The sequence below is a fragment of the Babylonia areolata genome, chromosome 7 (assembly GCF_041734735.1).
Source record: "Babylonia areolata isolate BAREFJ2019XMU chromosome 7, ASM4173473v1, whole genome shotgun sequence".
Classification (NCBI taxonomy): domain Eukaryota; kingdom Metazoa; phylum Mollusca; class Gastropoda; order Neogastropoda; family Buccinidae; genus Babylonia; species Babylonia areolata.
The window spans coordinates 49,506,231-49,521,716 of NC_134882.1; the positions used below are offsets into that span (position 1 = coordinate 49,506,231).

Below are 15,486 nucleotides of genomic sequence, written 5' to 3' on the forward strand. Positions count from 1 at the left end.
TTCTTGTGGGGGTCTTGTCCTTGTGATGTATGTCTGTCTGTCCTGTATTTCTTTGTCTTGTGATTCTGTCTTTTTCTCTCCACCAATCCATCTGCCATCCTGCCTGCTGTCTAGCTGAGTGTCTGTCTGTCTTTGTTTTCTCACTCCTCCTCCTCCCCTCACACAAGCACAGGGTTGCGTGACAGAGCTTCCATGTGGTAACCTTTCCTCAGGTAACAAGAAATACATAAAGCGATCGTGGACAGAGCGAGGAAATGAAGGCACCAGGGGGTATGCGGACATAAAAGATGGACAGAGATAGACAGAGGAAGAGAGTGAGCGAGAGAGAGAGTCAGAGAGAGAGAGAGAGAGAGAGAGAGAGAGAGCGGGGGGATGCAGAGAGACAGACAGACAGACAGACGGTCAAAAAGTTAACACATAAAGAGACAGAGGAAATTCGTCGCTGATTGTTAAAAGTGCTTTTGAAAGTTGTCTAAAAAAAAGTGTTCCTAGAAATCGTGTAAAATGTATTTCCACTTTTTCAACCTATTTAATTATGTGCATACAAGTGTATATAAATGATGAATGCATTATAAGCATTTTTAGTTGCTGTTTGAATCTTCTCTAATATGTGTCTATTCAGTGTACATTTCTGTCAAATATTTGTCTTTATTGTTAAATATATATATATATATATATATATATATATATGCACGCGCGCGCGCGCGTGTGTGTATGTGTGTGTGTTTGTGTGCGTGTGTGTGTGTGATGATAATCTCCCTCTCATATCCACACCGTGAGGATTTTTTTCTTCTTCTCCATTGCGCCCGATTCTTGCTGCCAGTGCGTCTCTCTCTCTCTCTCTCTCTGCCTGCCTGTCTGCTTGTCTCCCTCTCTCTCTCTCTCCCTCTGATTTCTCACGAGAGATGCGCAGATAAAAGCGAGCTGTAAAGACGAGATGGGAACATCTGCGGTTTAATGAAGGGCCTCATAAAATGACAAAGGAGTTCTTCCGGGAGAAAGGAGAGCGCTGTAAACAGCTCCCTGACACACTACCGCAGAACTCCAACACCTTAGACTGTCAAACCTGCCTGTCTGTGTGTTTGTCAGTCTGTCATTATTCAATTTCTTTTCTCTGATTTCTGTTTTTCATTCTTCTTCTCCCCCCCCCCCTCTCTCTCCAATCTATGTCTCCCTCTCTCCCCCATTCCCTCCCTATCTCCCTCTCCGGGTCTCCCTCTCTGTCTCTCACTCATTCTCTTTTCTCTCTTCGTCCAATCCTACCTCTTCTTTTACCATTCCCACTCTCCAAACTCCCTCCTCCCTCTCTCTTTGTCTTTCTCTCCCTCCCCCCTCTCTCTCCTCCTTTAATTTTCTCTGACTCACCCAAAGGAAATCAAACGGAGAAGGTCGTGCGGGTGATAATGATATCGAATGTCACAGTTACTCGGTGACCCGCATTCCTCGGACCGGAAGCGTTTCAGTTTCAAGGAGGCGTCAAAGCGTACAGACCGATCCATTTGCGACACACCACATGATTTTATGCTTTGAAAATAAGGAGCAAATCCCTGACCTAGACATGTTCCCGACGTGCTATTAGGTCTTGAGAACCTGCCCTAAGTCTCTAGAAAATAATAAACATAAAACGAATAAAAAGTTTTAGTTTGAGGAGGAAGATAGCTGAATGGTAAAGACGCTCATCTGCTAATACAAGCAGTTCCGTGAGGGTTTTGCGTTCGAATCCCGCACTCGCCCTTTCTCCCAAGTTTGACTGGAAAATCAAACTGAGCGTCTAGTTATTCGCATGAGACATTAAACCGAGGTCCCGTGTGCAGCACTGGCGCACTGATAAAGAACCCACCGCAACAGATGTGGTGCGCACTGGCCAAATTCTGTAGAAGAAATCCACTCTGATAGGTACACAAATATAATGTGCGTGCACTCAAGGCCTAATAATTTAAAATTATTATGCGCGTTGAGTTATGTTGCTAGTCAGACACCTGCCTAGCTGATGTGGTGTAACGTATAATATATTGCATTGTATTGTATGTATATCACTCTTTTTGGTCACAACAGATTTTTCTGTGTGAATTTCGGGCTGTGCATAGACAGCGCGTCGCTACACTGAGAGCGCCACCTCTTTCCTGCCTGCAATTTTCTTTGTTTTCCTGTCGAAGTGGATTGTTTTTTACAGAATGTTGCCAGGGACAACCCTTTTGTTGCCATGGGTTCTTTTACGTGCGGTATGTACACTGGAGCCTCGGTTTATCTTCTCATCCGAATGACTAGCGTTCAGACCACCATTCACGGTCTAGCGGAGGGAGGGGGGGAGGGGAAATACTGAAGACAATGGGATTCGAAACCAGTCCGTTCAGATTCTCTGGCTTCCTAAACGGACACGTTACTTCTTGGCCATTGTCCGAAAGCTGTGACGCTACCTTGAAAAACTGAAACTGAATCAAAACCGATAAACAAAATAAGCAAATAAATGAATGCATTGAATAATGAGGAAGAATTGTCTTAGACGGCAAATGATTAAAACCATACGAAAACTGGGCACGGACAAGTTTTCTTGTTCTTGTTCATTGTTCTTCCTTCCTTACCCCCAAACCCTGTCACTTTCTCACAGTGTGTGTGTGTGTGTGTGTGTGTGTGTGTGTGTGTGTGTGTGTGTGTGTGTGTGTGTGTGTGTGTGAGTGTGTGTGTGTGTGTGTGTGTGTGTGTGTGAGTGTGTGTGTGTGTGTGTGTGTGTGAGTATGTGAGTGTGTGTGTGTGTGTGTGTGTGTGTGTGTGTGTGTGTGAGAGTGTGTGTGTGTGTGTGTGTGTGTGTGTGTGTGAGTGTGAGTGTGTGTGTGTGTGTGAGTGTGTGTGTGTGAGTGTGTGTGTGTGTGTGTGTGTGTGTGTGTGTGTGTTTCTGTGTGTGTGTGTGTGTGTGTGTGTGTGTGTGTGTGTGTGGTGTGTGTGTGTGTTGTGTGTGTGCGCGCGCGCGTCATCGTATGTGTGTAGATCTATGTACGCATGCTCGCGCGTTTATACATATGTACGTATGCCTGCGTGCATGCCTGTTCGTGCGCCTGATTGTCTGTCCCTTCCCTCTCTCTGCCTGTCTGTCTGTCTGTCTGTCTGTCTGTCTCTCTCTCTCTCATTATGAACACGTTTCATTTTTTTCGTGGTTTTTTTTTTCCGGTGACAGGCATAATACCATGTGACAGATTAAAGGCGTACCTAATCATGTGTGTCCTGACAATGACAGCCTTTCACTGATCCCATTTGATCACCTGTAATTTCTTGTTCCGGGCTCCGGGAACTGCGGAAGCGGAAGAAGTGGAAAGTGGAAGGGGTGACAAATGGGAGGGTGAAGCTGTCGATGTCCAAAGAGAGAGGAGAGAGAGGGCGGTGGAAAGAGAGGGAAAGAGAGAAAGAAAGAGAGAGAAAGAAAGAGAGAAAAGAAAGAGAAACACACAAACACACACACACACACACACACACACACACACACACACACAGAGGAACAGCACTCACAGCTCTCGATCTCCACTGTACACTGCTGGTGGTCCAGAGGATAGTTGTGGAGATCCATCATACAGGCCAGGGTGGTGGTGAACCTGCAGGACACAGGGACAGGAATAAGGGTCAAAATACAACAACAACAACAATAATAATAATAATGATAATGATAATAATAATAATAATAAGAAGAAGACGACGGAGAAGAAGAAGAAGAAGAATGATAATAATAATAAGAAGAAGGAGGATAATTTTGATAATGATGACAATAATTACAATGATGATGATGAGGAGGAGGAGGAGAAGAAGAAGTATCAGTATCAGTAGCTCAAGGAGGCGTCATTGCGTTCGGATAAATCCATATACGCTACACCACATCTGCCAAGCAGATGCTTGACCAGCAGCGTAACCCAACGCGCTTAGTCAGGCCTTGAGAAAAAAAAAAATATATATAAATATAAAAGAATAATAAAATAAAATAAAATAAAAATAAATAAATAAATAAATAATAGACAGATACATAAAAACGAACTACTACTACTAATAATAATATTTATAAGGCGCAAAAAGTTGATGAAGTCAACTATAAGAGTACAAAAAAGAAGAAAAAAATGATGATGATCATGATGAAGTGTGAAGATGTTGATGATACTACTACTACTAATGCTGCTATAACTGCTACTGCTGCTACATTACTACTACCACTACTACAAATAATAATAATGATAACAATAATAATGATAATAATAATAATAATAATAATAATAATGAAGTTTCATATGTATGAATGATAGTCATATCCGACTATGACCGTCAAAACAGCAGAGGAGGCAAATGCTGTCCCGACGTATCCGGACTAAATTTTGATTATGGTGGATAATAATAATGATAATAATACAACAACAACAATACCAGTGATGGTGTACATGTGCACATCGCCCTTTCCCTTTAGGGTGTCAGGGCGCTTTACATGAGAGAAAATGAATTAAAACTTACATTAACCAATAGTGACCCCCGTTTCATTTTCTCTTCCCCCCCCTCCACTCCCACCACTACCTCCTTCCCTCATTCCCCATTCATATAAAGTACGTTGGCAGGCATGGGGCCGTGTAGAAGAAGTAGAGAACCGAGAGTGATTTCATACATGTATGTTACAAGCTTGTATGCATGGTGAGTGCGGGAAAAAAAAGGATTGATAATGGATGGAATAAAAACTTAATTTTTGAAGTAAAATAGAAGTACAATTACAAAAATCACTAAATGGTCATTGTAAAAGTTCAGTCGCCATTTCAACAAAAGAATCAGCTAACCATGAATATAAAAAGCCAAATACAACAACGCTCACAGGACGTGTAGTGTGGCTTCATTAACTCAGTGAAAAAGGAAATGCTCAAAACATCTCTGCGGATCTCACCAAAATCTGAGTCCACTTTCGTGGTTTTCAGATTGAACAGAAGTATTTCCAAGGTCTGTTTTGGATAGTTTAATCATATTTTATATACTAATACAGTACGAGAATGGGCACTACATATTAATGCAATCCGTAAACCATACCAAATAGGCGAAACAATATATATATATCTCTCTCTTTCTCTATCTATAAAAGACATAAATATAGATATATGCATAATATATAGATGGACACATACACACCTCACACCTGTACCTACCACACACACACACACACACACACACACACACACACACACACACACACAACCTCATCCCGTAGACGAGCGAGCCGTTGCCGTAGAGGCGCACCATCTTGTTTTTCTCGGTGACGTCATGGAGGAAGGAGCTCTTGTCGTTGGCCAGGAAAGTGTCGGGCACCCATATGCGCTCGGCGAAGTCCCCGGTTAGCGTCAGACTCTCGTTGACATTTGTGGAGAAGTTCAGCCGCTCGTCCCGCCAGTACTGGTTGAGGTACATGGTGATGGTGTAGTCCTGGGGGTGGGAAGAATCACGTAAGTAGAGTCAGTAACTTTAAAAAAAAAATAAAAAAATAAACAATAGAAAATGGGAGGGAGACAGAGCGAGAGAGGTATAAAGACAAGAAGGGGCGCAGGCAAGCATACGCATAAGTGAATAAATCGAAAAAAGAACAAAGCGATAAAAATAACTGCCGCGCTTTTGTAAGATCTACCGACGAAGGTGAAGAAACAGTTTATTGGCTCTTGACCCTGATTTGGTGGACAAACACCACCGCCATCACCACCACAACTACTACTGCTACTACTGTCACCCAACAATGATGCTAATAACATAGCCCAACATGAACCAACATACTGATACACTTGTCAACAAGAAAAATCAGAAGAAAAAACAAAATCTGATGGGGAAAAAAGCCTATAGTCGGAGTAATAACCAGGATACCTGGCTTTGAATCACACATTAGGAGTTTTTTGTTGTTGTTGTTGTTGTTTTTGGGGGGCCGGGGGAGGGTTACGTTCTTTTTTTACCTGGGACAGAGAGAGAGAGAGAGAGGAAGAGAGACAGAGAGAGACAGAGAGAGAGAGAGAGAGAGAGAGAGACAGAGAGAGAGAGAGAGACAGAGAAAGACAGAGAGATAGTCGCAGAAGTTTCTAAGCACGCTCAGGCGCGGAGACTTACCTGGGAAAAAAGAAGAAAAAAAGAAGAAACAAAACACACGACGCCAGCACATAATATCCATTATTGTGACGATGAGTAAGGCGACTAAATAAAGACACATGCAATTCGAAACCAATTAACCAACTTTCAGGAATTCTTAACGATCACCAAATTCTCTTTTCTCCTGTGTCTCCACCACGAAGTTTTGTTGTTGGAGGTGGTGGTGGTTTGTTTTTTATAGGTTGTTTTCTTTTGCTTGTTTGTTTTTATCCTTTAAGAATATTTGATGATTACTAAAGTCTTCCACGTTTCTCCTACGTTTCCACTATGTTTTTTGTTGTTGTTTTTAAAGGACAGTCTCCAACCTTTAAGAATCTATTACTTTCACCCAAGTCGAATGTCAAACATGACGGAATAAGAGGAGTTTTAGTTGTAGTTTTTTTTCTTTTCTTATTTTCCAATCGACCTCAATCAACCTTCAGCAGCGGGTGGACGATCAAAGCTCAAGTCGAAGTTAATCATTTCCAACACTCCTGTTCTTTGACATCGAAACTTTCACTGGGAACATTCCATCGATGCATCAGCTACTGACTTCGAGGCAGGTGTGTCAGACGTTTGATAATTGCCGCACTAAAACTGGTGCAAGGATGTTTGAAAAAAGATCAAGACAGCAACAAACCTTACAGGGTGTACTCCTTAGTCGTATCAGACAGAAAAAGAACAGTTTTTCTTTTGCGAATTTGCCAGAACATTCCAATACTTTGAGCAGACAAGACAAACTTTCCGAGGGACAGTGAAATTGGCAACAGACGACAAGCAGACAACTCCTTCACGTGATTCACGAAAGTTGCATGCTTTTCGTGGCGTGTTTTGGCGTGAGCGCTTTCTCACTTTAGGGAACACAGGATAACAAAAAGACCTTTTCTAAAATACTTCGCCGTGGTTTCCACCGGAGATTAGAAAAGATTTCCACGACGATGACAGTTGGGTTGCGTTTTTTCCTCTGATTCGTAAGCAAAAAATAAATCGTTTTCGTTTAAAGCCTGAACCGGACTATAAATGGCGGGCGATTTGAATCAAGCCAGTTTCTCACCAGAGTCTGACACTGTGACGTCGGTGAAGGTTTATTCAAAATAAAAGCCTAATAAAGCTACGGTTTGGCTTCATTTATGGCAGAGAGCGAGATTTGCCTAGCAGCTTCCAATCTAGACCTGAATTAACTTTGGAAAGTACAAAATGTGTCAGCTGCACGTAATACAAAATTTGAATGCAGAGAAAAGGGGCGGAGCTAGAACCGAAACCTTGCTCTCGGGAGTTAAGACTTTAAGCGTGGTTTTATAGTTCTTTAAGGTTCTTCGGGTTCAGTGTGTGTGTGTGTGAGTGTGTGTGTGTGTGTGTAAAAGAAAGAAAGAGAGAGACACACACACACACAGAGAAACATCCCTTGTAAAAAAAATAAAATAAAATTTTAAAAAAAAGATAAAAGGGAGAGAGAGGGTACATGTAGAGACGGCCAGAAATAGATATAAGGACAGACACCTAGACATACAGACTGGCAGAAAAAAGAAACAAAGACATGGACAGAGGAAACAAAGTTCCCATTCGTACAACTGAAGACAACTACGGAGACTCCCAAACGTTTGATTTGATTCACGGTCGGTTTCTTCTTCACACACACACACACACACACACACACACACAAACACACACGCGCGCGCAAGCACAAACAAACAAGCAAACACACACACACACACACACACACACACACACACACACACCTTTTACAGAGACTAAAAGTTCATGACAAATCTTAAAGTGAGTGTTTCTCGCAAAGATTACTCCGACGTGCAATAACGACGGCACATGAAGCAACCCGCAGAGATTTCCAACAGTCAGACAGAGATAATATGTACCTGTGGCTACTTTCTGATAAATGTCTGCCTGCCCGTCCTATTCTTATTGGAACGTTAGAAGTCACACACACACACACACACACACACACACACACACACACACACACACGCTTACAAGCACACACGCAAGCACATGCTTGCGCATGCACACCTACTCATACCCACACCAATATACACACAAATACGCATGTACACACTCACTAACACGCACGCACGCACACACCCATGCTCTATCTCTCTCTGTCTCTCTTTCTCTCTCACATATACACACACGCGCGCACCAATGCTCCTCATTCCTTTCCATCTCGCTTTCAGGTAGTTCAGAATCGTGTGTTTCCAGCCCGACATGGCACGATGTGGTCGGCTGACTGTTAGAAACAAAGATGATAATGATAATGAATGTATGTATGTATGTACGTACATATATATATATATATATATATATGTGTGTGTGTGTGTGTGTGTGTGTGTGTGTGTGTGTGTGTGTGTGTGTGATTTACCCTGTTTAATCTTCTGAGTTCGACTGTACGCTTCCTATATATGTGGATACCTTAGAATCCATTTTATTTTCAGGTTTACCCTGAAAGGATGGATGTAAAAAGCACATAATATGTTTCTTCCACTTCCTTCGTGAAATATATCCTGCTGTCGTTCATTCTTCCTGTGTGGTGTTTCTATATATTCATGACGATTGATTCTGGAGCCATGCCTGGAAGAGTAAATGTCATCTCCTCAATTCCTATTCTGTTTCTTTTTTTCTCTTCGATCATCCTTCCTTCCTTCCTTCCTCCTTTATCTTTCCCTCTCGTTTATTGTGTTCTGTCTTCCGTCTTTTTATTTGCAGCACGATGGAATCCAGCCACGTGCAATAAACTGAAGGATGCAACTCATGAGTGTGTTTCTCTCTCTCTTTTTTTTCTTTCTTCTTCTACTCTCATTCTTATCTTATCATTGTCTCTCTTACGCTGCGTTTTTCATCTTGTCTTCCTCCTCCCCGTCTGTCTTTCTTCACTTTCTATTCCTTTCTCTCTTTGTTTCCCTCTTTCTTTCCTTCCATCTCCCTTTTTTCTTTTGGTTGTGCCCTCTTCCTCATTTCATGGGGGATATACTGAACGTTATTAACCTTATTTCCCTTGTCTTTACTTACTTCACTCTTCCTTCCTCCTTCCCTTACTTTCCATAACTTCCTCTTTTCCGCCCATCCTAGATTTTGATTCTTTTATGAGCTACCAAAAACCTCATTTGCATTTTGCTGAAATGCAAAATGTAAAGCTCATATCAAGTGGGCAATTTTCAGTCAAAATGTAAAGCTCATATCAAGTGGGCATTTTTCAGTCTGTCTCTGGCCAAAAAGTGATCAGAAACTTGATAATCTCAAAAGGCTTTTTCAACTCGTATATTGGAAACGAGAGTCTGTTGATTGAAAAGAGTGCGAGAGAGAGGGGGGAGAAAGACAGAGACACACACACAGAGACAGGCGAAGAGACAGAGACACAGAGAGAAAGAGAGCGGCAGACATAGATACAGACAGATATAAGGGGGTGGAGAGAGAAAGACATATGAAGACAGAGACAGATATGAAGGAAAAGAGAGAGAAATACAGAGACAGAGAGACGATGGAAAGAGACTGACAGAGAAATAAGCAGAGGCAGAGAGGAAGAGTGGAAGAGTGACAGAAACAATAAAGGAAATGAGGAGTGAGAAAATGAGTGAGAGAGAGAGAGATTAAGGGAGAAAGAGACACACACAGAGAGAGAGAGTTGAAGGGAGAAAGAGACAGAGAGAGAGAGAGATGAAGGGAGAAAGAGACACAGAGAGAGAGAGAGAGAGAGAGTTGAAGGGAGAAAGAGACACAGAGAGAGAGAGTTGAAGGGAGAAAGAGACACAGAGAGAGAGAGAGTTGAAGGGAGAAAGAGACACAGAGAGAGAGAGTTGAAGGGAGAAAGAGACACAGAGAGAGAGAGTTGAAGGGAGAAAGAGACACAGAGAGAGAGATGAAGGGAGAAGAGTAGATTCCCTCGTTATAGTGGTTTGATGTTCGTCATTTTATAATTGAGAGAGGAAGAGGGAAAATCAGCACCAAGATGAATGAAGGATGCAACTCATGAGTGTGTTTCGGCGTCAGTGATTTCTCTAATTAGTTAATGTAGCTAAAGATCATTGTCTGCTACGCTGCGTTTTTAGTCTGTCCCCTCACAGTCATGTTTCTCATGCTATACCTTAGTGATTCCCTTTTGTAATGTGCAATCGCCCTTTTTCTTTTGTTGTCCTTCGATGAATGAGGGGATAATACTGAACGTTATAAGCTTATTGCCTTGTGCTACTAAGTTCACATTCGCTTGCCGTTATTCGATAACTCCCTTTCGCCATCCATGTTTTGATCTTGAGAGTACAAAAACCATTGATTGACGAAGCAAAATGTAAGAGAAAGCACAAGTGGGAATTTAGTCAATGTAAAGCATATCAAGGGCATTCAGTCTGTCTGAGTGCAAAAAGGAGAAATTGATAATCAAAGGCAATCGATATTGGAAACGAGGTCTGTGACTGAAAAGATGCGCAGAGAGAGGGTGAAAGAAGGAACCAACAGAGACAGGCGAAGAGAAGAGTACACAGGAGAAAAGAGCGGCAGAATGAGAAGATTAAGGGGGGAGAGAGAAAGAATATGAGACAGGAGAAAGGACACAAGGAGAGAAGGAGAAGAAACAGAGAAGAGAGAGTGAAGAGACTGACAGAGAAAGAAGCAGAGGCAGAGAGGTAAGGAGATGGAAGAGTGACGAACAAAAGGAAGAGGAGTGAGAAAATGAGAGAGAGAGAATGAAGGGAGAAAGAGACACGAAGAGAGGAGAGTAAGGAGAAAGAGAAGAGAGATGAGGAGATGAAGAGAGACAGAGCAGAGAGAGAGAGGAGAAAGAGTTGAAGGGAGAAAGAGTAAGAGAGAAGAGTGAAGGGAGAGAGACACAGAGAAGAGAGAGTAGAAGGGAGAGAGAGAGTGAGGAGAAGAGAGAGAGTTGAAGGGAGAAAGAGACACAGAGAGAGAGAGTTGAAGGGAGAAAGAGACACAGAGAGAGAGATGAAGGGAGAAAGAGACACAGAGAGAGAGAGTTGAAGGGAGAAAGAGACACAGAGAGAGAGAGAGATGAAGGGAGAAAGAGACACAGAGAGTGAGAGATGAAGGGAGAAAGAGACACAGAGAGTGAGAAATATATGGGGAAAAAGAGACAAAGGCAGACACACATACACACAGACAGACAGACAGACAGTATGTCTTCAGGGGGTGAATGGCAAATATTTCCAGTCAATAACCACGGCACAAAAGACCTTTCATGACGCAAACCACCCTGCCCTCGGTCCTCCAGAAAGGCAGTGTGTCCACCAGGCCGACAGTCTCTGGTCCAGACGGTGTTTGAACTTTCATACACAACACGGGGCTGTCCCCTGGGTCTTCTCTCATCAAACCTGCGGGGAAAGAGCGAACCCCAGAGGTCCAGACATGTCATTTTTATTCGCAGCAGAATCGGCGAGGCGTTGGACGTCTGGTCCAGTGTTCACTAGTGATCAGAGTTCAAGGCCCTGTTTCGGCACAGTTCTGTGTCCTTGGTATAAGGCCTTTTACTCCGATTTGTTTCACTCCACCCAGGTGTACATGGGTACCCGACTTCGTGGAAGGTTCAAGTGGCGGAAGGAGATGCTATGGCCTTTCCTTCTTTTAAGTAATATATTTGATTAACTAGATGTCTCCGATCACCACGATGTGTGACATTAGACATAAATTCGGTCAGAACCAGTCTGCCGACTGCTCCTGTACAACTTCTTCAACCTGGAATTTCTTCCGGTCTCACAGACCTTTACATGACGGCAATGCAGCATCACTTGATGATTGTACTCCTGGCCTGACGATGGCGCTAGTAAAGACTTCGACGGTAATGACGCTGAAACTGACACCAGTTTATTATACTTCACGAGAGACGGACCACCAGACATAAAACTCAACACCGGAATTACCAACAAACAGCAAAATTATAGAAATGTGTGTGTGTGTGTGTGTGTGTGTGTGTGTGTGTGTGTGTGTGTGTGTGCGCGCTTGTATGTGTGTGTGCATATATGTGTTTGAGACCGAGATGAGACCGTCTTGCAAGTGAACGAAAAACACGAGCACACACACACACACACACACATGCACACAAACACACACATATGTGTGCACGCGCACGCACGCACACACAAAACAATTACCAACAAACAGCAAAATTATAGATGTATGTGTATAAATCAAACAGAAACATACACCAAGACGTGACTCTAAAGACCACCGAAGGATGTTAGGAATAACATCGAAATAAAACAACTTTCTACGATAAATGCGAGTGAAAAAGGGTTTTCACAATGCCATTCCTTCGAGTAGGGAGAATGAAAACGGAACCAAGCCGGGTTTTAGTTAATTCTGCCGAGAAAGAGTGTGTGGATACTGGTTTATCAGAATTTATCTTGTATGATTCTTTTTCCTTTCTTAATATTCATTCATGACAAGACTGATTTCGGCTCAACGCGAATGTCGTAAATCTCATAACTGTGCTCAATTTCCCCGCGTCTTTCTTTCTTGTTTCCGCTCTTCTTTTTCTCGTGTTTTTGTCCCCTCCCTCCACCCGTCCCTCCTTTCTTCTTTTCTCATTTTCCTGTTCTGTCTATCCATAGGTTTTATTAATACTTTTTGCGCGTCGATAGAATGGAACTCGGTCACGCACGACAACCAGATGGTTGCAATTCTTTGATACTTGTGACTTTTTTTCCTTGTTAATCTTCATTTCTGTTTGTCATTCCACCGCATTGAAATAAATATCCCTTTTCTTTATGTCCATTAAAAAATACAGTTTTTTTTTCTAAAACGTTCAAAACGAAATGCAATTTGTTTCAGTGTATTGCTTATGTAGACAAACACGCGCGTGCATGTGTGTGTGTGTGTGTGTGTGTGTGTGTGTGTGTGTGTGTGTGTGTGTGTGTGTGTGTGCGTGTGCGTGCGCGTGCGTGGCTTACATTGTCATTCCCCAGTGTCCAGATGCCTTTAATGCTGAACAGACATGGAACATGGCAGTGTCAGAATCTCTAATACGTCCTCAGTCCGTTCTTTTTTTTTTTTCTTTTTTCTTTTTCTTTACTGCATTGTTGTCTTCGAAGGTGAGTGCAGTCACTGACATGTTCTTTATCGTTTCCTTCTTTTCCCGTTATTTCATCATCATCATCCTTCCCAATTCTTTCTGTCCTAAAAGAAAGAATGAAAGACAACAAGAAGAAAGAAACAGGGTGAAAGAGAGGGAGACAGACAGACAGTCAGACAGACAGACCGTCAGTCAGACAGTCAGAGACAGAGACAGACAGGCACAGAGACAGACAGACAGACAGACAGGGACAGGGACAGATAAATAGACAGAGACATAGAGTGATGCCAAAGAGAGACAGAGACACAGAAATATGTACTGAGGGAGGAAGGGGGGGGGAGGTGTTGGGCAAGAGAAAGATAAAGAGTATTCAAGGACCAAACGCACACAGTCACAATCTATAATCAACACACCGAAACGATCTTTTCAAAAACGCATACCACCCACATCCTCAGACGTTCACACAAAGGCGGCGTTTGTCTACCCAGATAACCCATTCTGCCCCCAACAGCGGAGACCAGACGGTGTTTGATCTTACATAAAGAACAGGATATGCCCCCTCTGGCTGTACTCATCGCCAAACCTGAGGAAGCGGCCAAATTCCGCCAGAGGCCGAGACATTCTCCAACAGTGGCACCACCCACCCATGCAAGAAAACCCGTGCAAAGAACAGCCCGGAACCAATCTCTGTGATCAGATGAGTGTGGCGCGTGGTTGCGGCGAGATGGCCTGGACCGAACAAGTGAAGTTTGAAGATGTTGTTGCCGTAACATCATAGTTTTCTCAACTGGTTTCAGCGGGGCGTGAAACAGCCATTCAGACCCAGTCTGCCGATTGCTCTTGTGCAACGTTTTTTTTTCTTTCCATTCATCAATTCTCTGATCGCCTCCCGCGGCTACTTATCTATCTGTTTCTTCCATTTGTGTGTGTGTGTGTGTGTGTGTGTGTGTACGGAGGCGGGAGTGGGGGGGTATGTACTTTGTGCCTGAGTGACGTGTTATTGTAAAGCGCTTCGAGACGTTTGAAAGCGCTATGGAAATACAATATTCACATTTTTCTCCTTCTTCGGCATAGAAGAAGTGGCAGCAACAGCAGCAGTAGTAGTAGTAGTAGTAGTAGTAGTAGCAGCAGAAACTGTGGTAGTAATTCTAGTAATAGTAGTAGCAGTGGTAGTAGTAGTATCCATTGTAGTGGTGTGTGTAAATGCATTCGTACAGTGTTTGCATTTATGCCTGATTGTGCATCGGTGTTTATACCTGGCTTGGATGGATGGATGGATGGAAGGATGGATGATGATGATGATGATGATGATGATGATGTGTGTGTGTGTGTGTGTGTGTGTGTGTGTGTGTGTGTGTGTGTGTGTGTGTGTGTGTGTAACTATTTTTACCCCGACTACTTTTTCTGCTTGCGTTGATTTAATATACTGCGAGTCTGTGATCGTGTTGGAATGAATAATTCATGTTCAAAAACAAACACGAAAAGTTTACACAGTTAGATATTCCCATGGTGTAAGAAAGATGCAATATTTCGTCAGACTACAAAATGGCCAACAAACCATGGAACAAGGGAACATTTCAAATCCTACATCCAAAACAATTGCAAAAAGAATCACCAAAGTGCAAAAGTCAAAGAAGGGAAACTCCATTTGAAGCAGTGAGAAATATGTTCGATAGATGGGGAGGAAAAAAAACAACAACATAAGGACGTTCCAGGCTCAATTCCATACTGAAATTGGGATAAGGTATTGTCAGTAATGGATCTGTATGTAAACATATTCCCAATTTCGCCCCCTCCCTTCCTCCCTCCTTGCCTCTCTCTCTCTCTCTCTCTCTCTCTCTCTCTCTCTCTCCCTCCCTCTTTCTCTCTTTATCTCTGTGTCGTTTCTATTTCCATCTATGTTTGACAAGACGGATTCTTGATATATACTAACACGAACATTACAATTCTCATCATTCTCTCTCCACCTCCCCCCCAGTCCCCCGCTAATCTTTCTTTTTCTTTTTTTCTTCCTTTCTTCATTCCGTCCTCCACCTTTTATATTTTACTTTCCTTTTCTCTGTTACCTTTTCGTCCGCCTGTCTATCTTTTTATTTGCGACAAAATGGAATCCACCCATGCACGATAACCCGAATGTTGCAACTCAGATTGATTATTTCCCTTCTTTCCCCCCTCTTTTCCTTTCTGTTTGTTTTTACCTTGTTCTGTCTGTCTGTTTGTTTCTTTTTTAATTCCTTCTTCTTGTTCATTATTTCTACATGTCTGTACTGGAATTCCTTTTCCTTTCTTCTTCCTTCTCTCTGTCACCCTTCACTATTCCTCCCTTCCTTCCTTTTTTCTTTCCT

General features: G+C 42.6%; 1 protein-coding gene across 1 annotated transcript in view; it reads right to left on the bottom strand.

Annotated features, from left to right (window-relative positions):
* LOC143283868 (gamma-aminobutyric acid receptor subunit beta-like) overlaps positions 1-15,486 on the bottom strand; it is a 448,038-nt gene that overhangs the window by 197,168 nt on the left and 235,384 nt on the right. Inside the window, exons 3-4 of the mRNA XM_076590247.1 lie at positions 5,207-5,430; positions 3,502-3,584 (exon numbers count right to left, since the gene is read on the bottom strand). Coding sequence (XP_076446362.1) covers positions 3,502-3,584; positions 5,207-5,430 — 307 coding nt within the window. The remainder of the gene's footprint in view (positions 1-3,501; positions 3,585-5,206; positions 5,431-15,486) is intronic.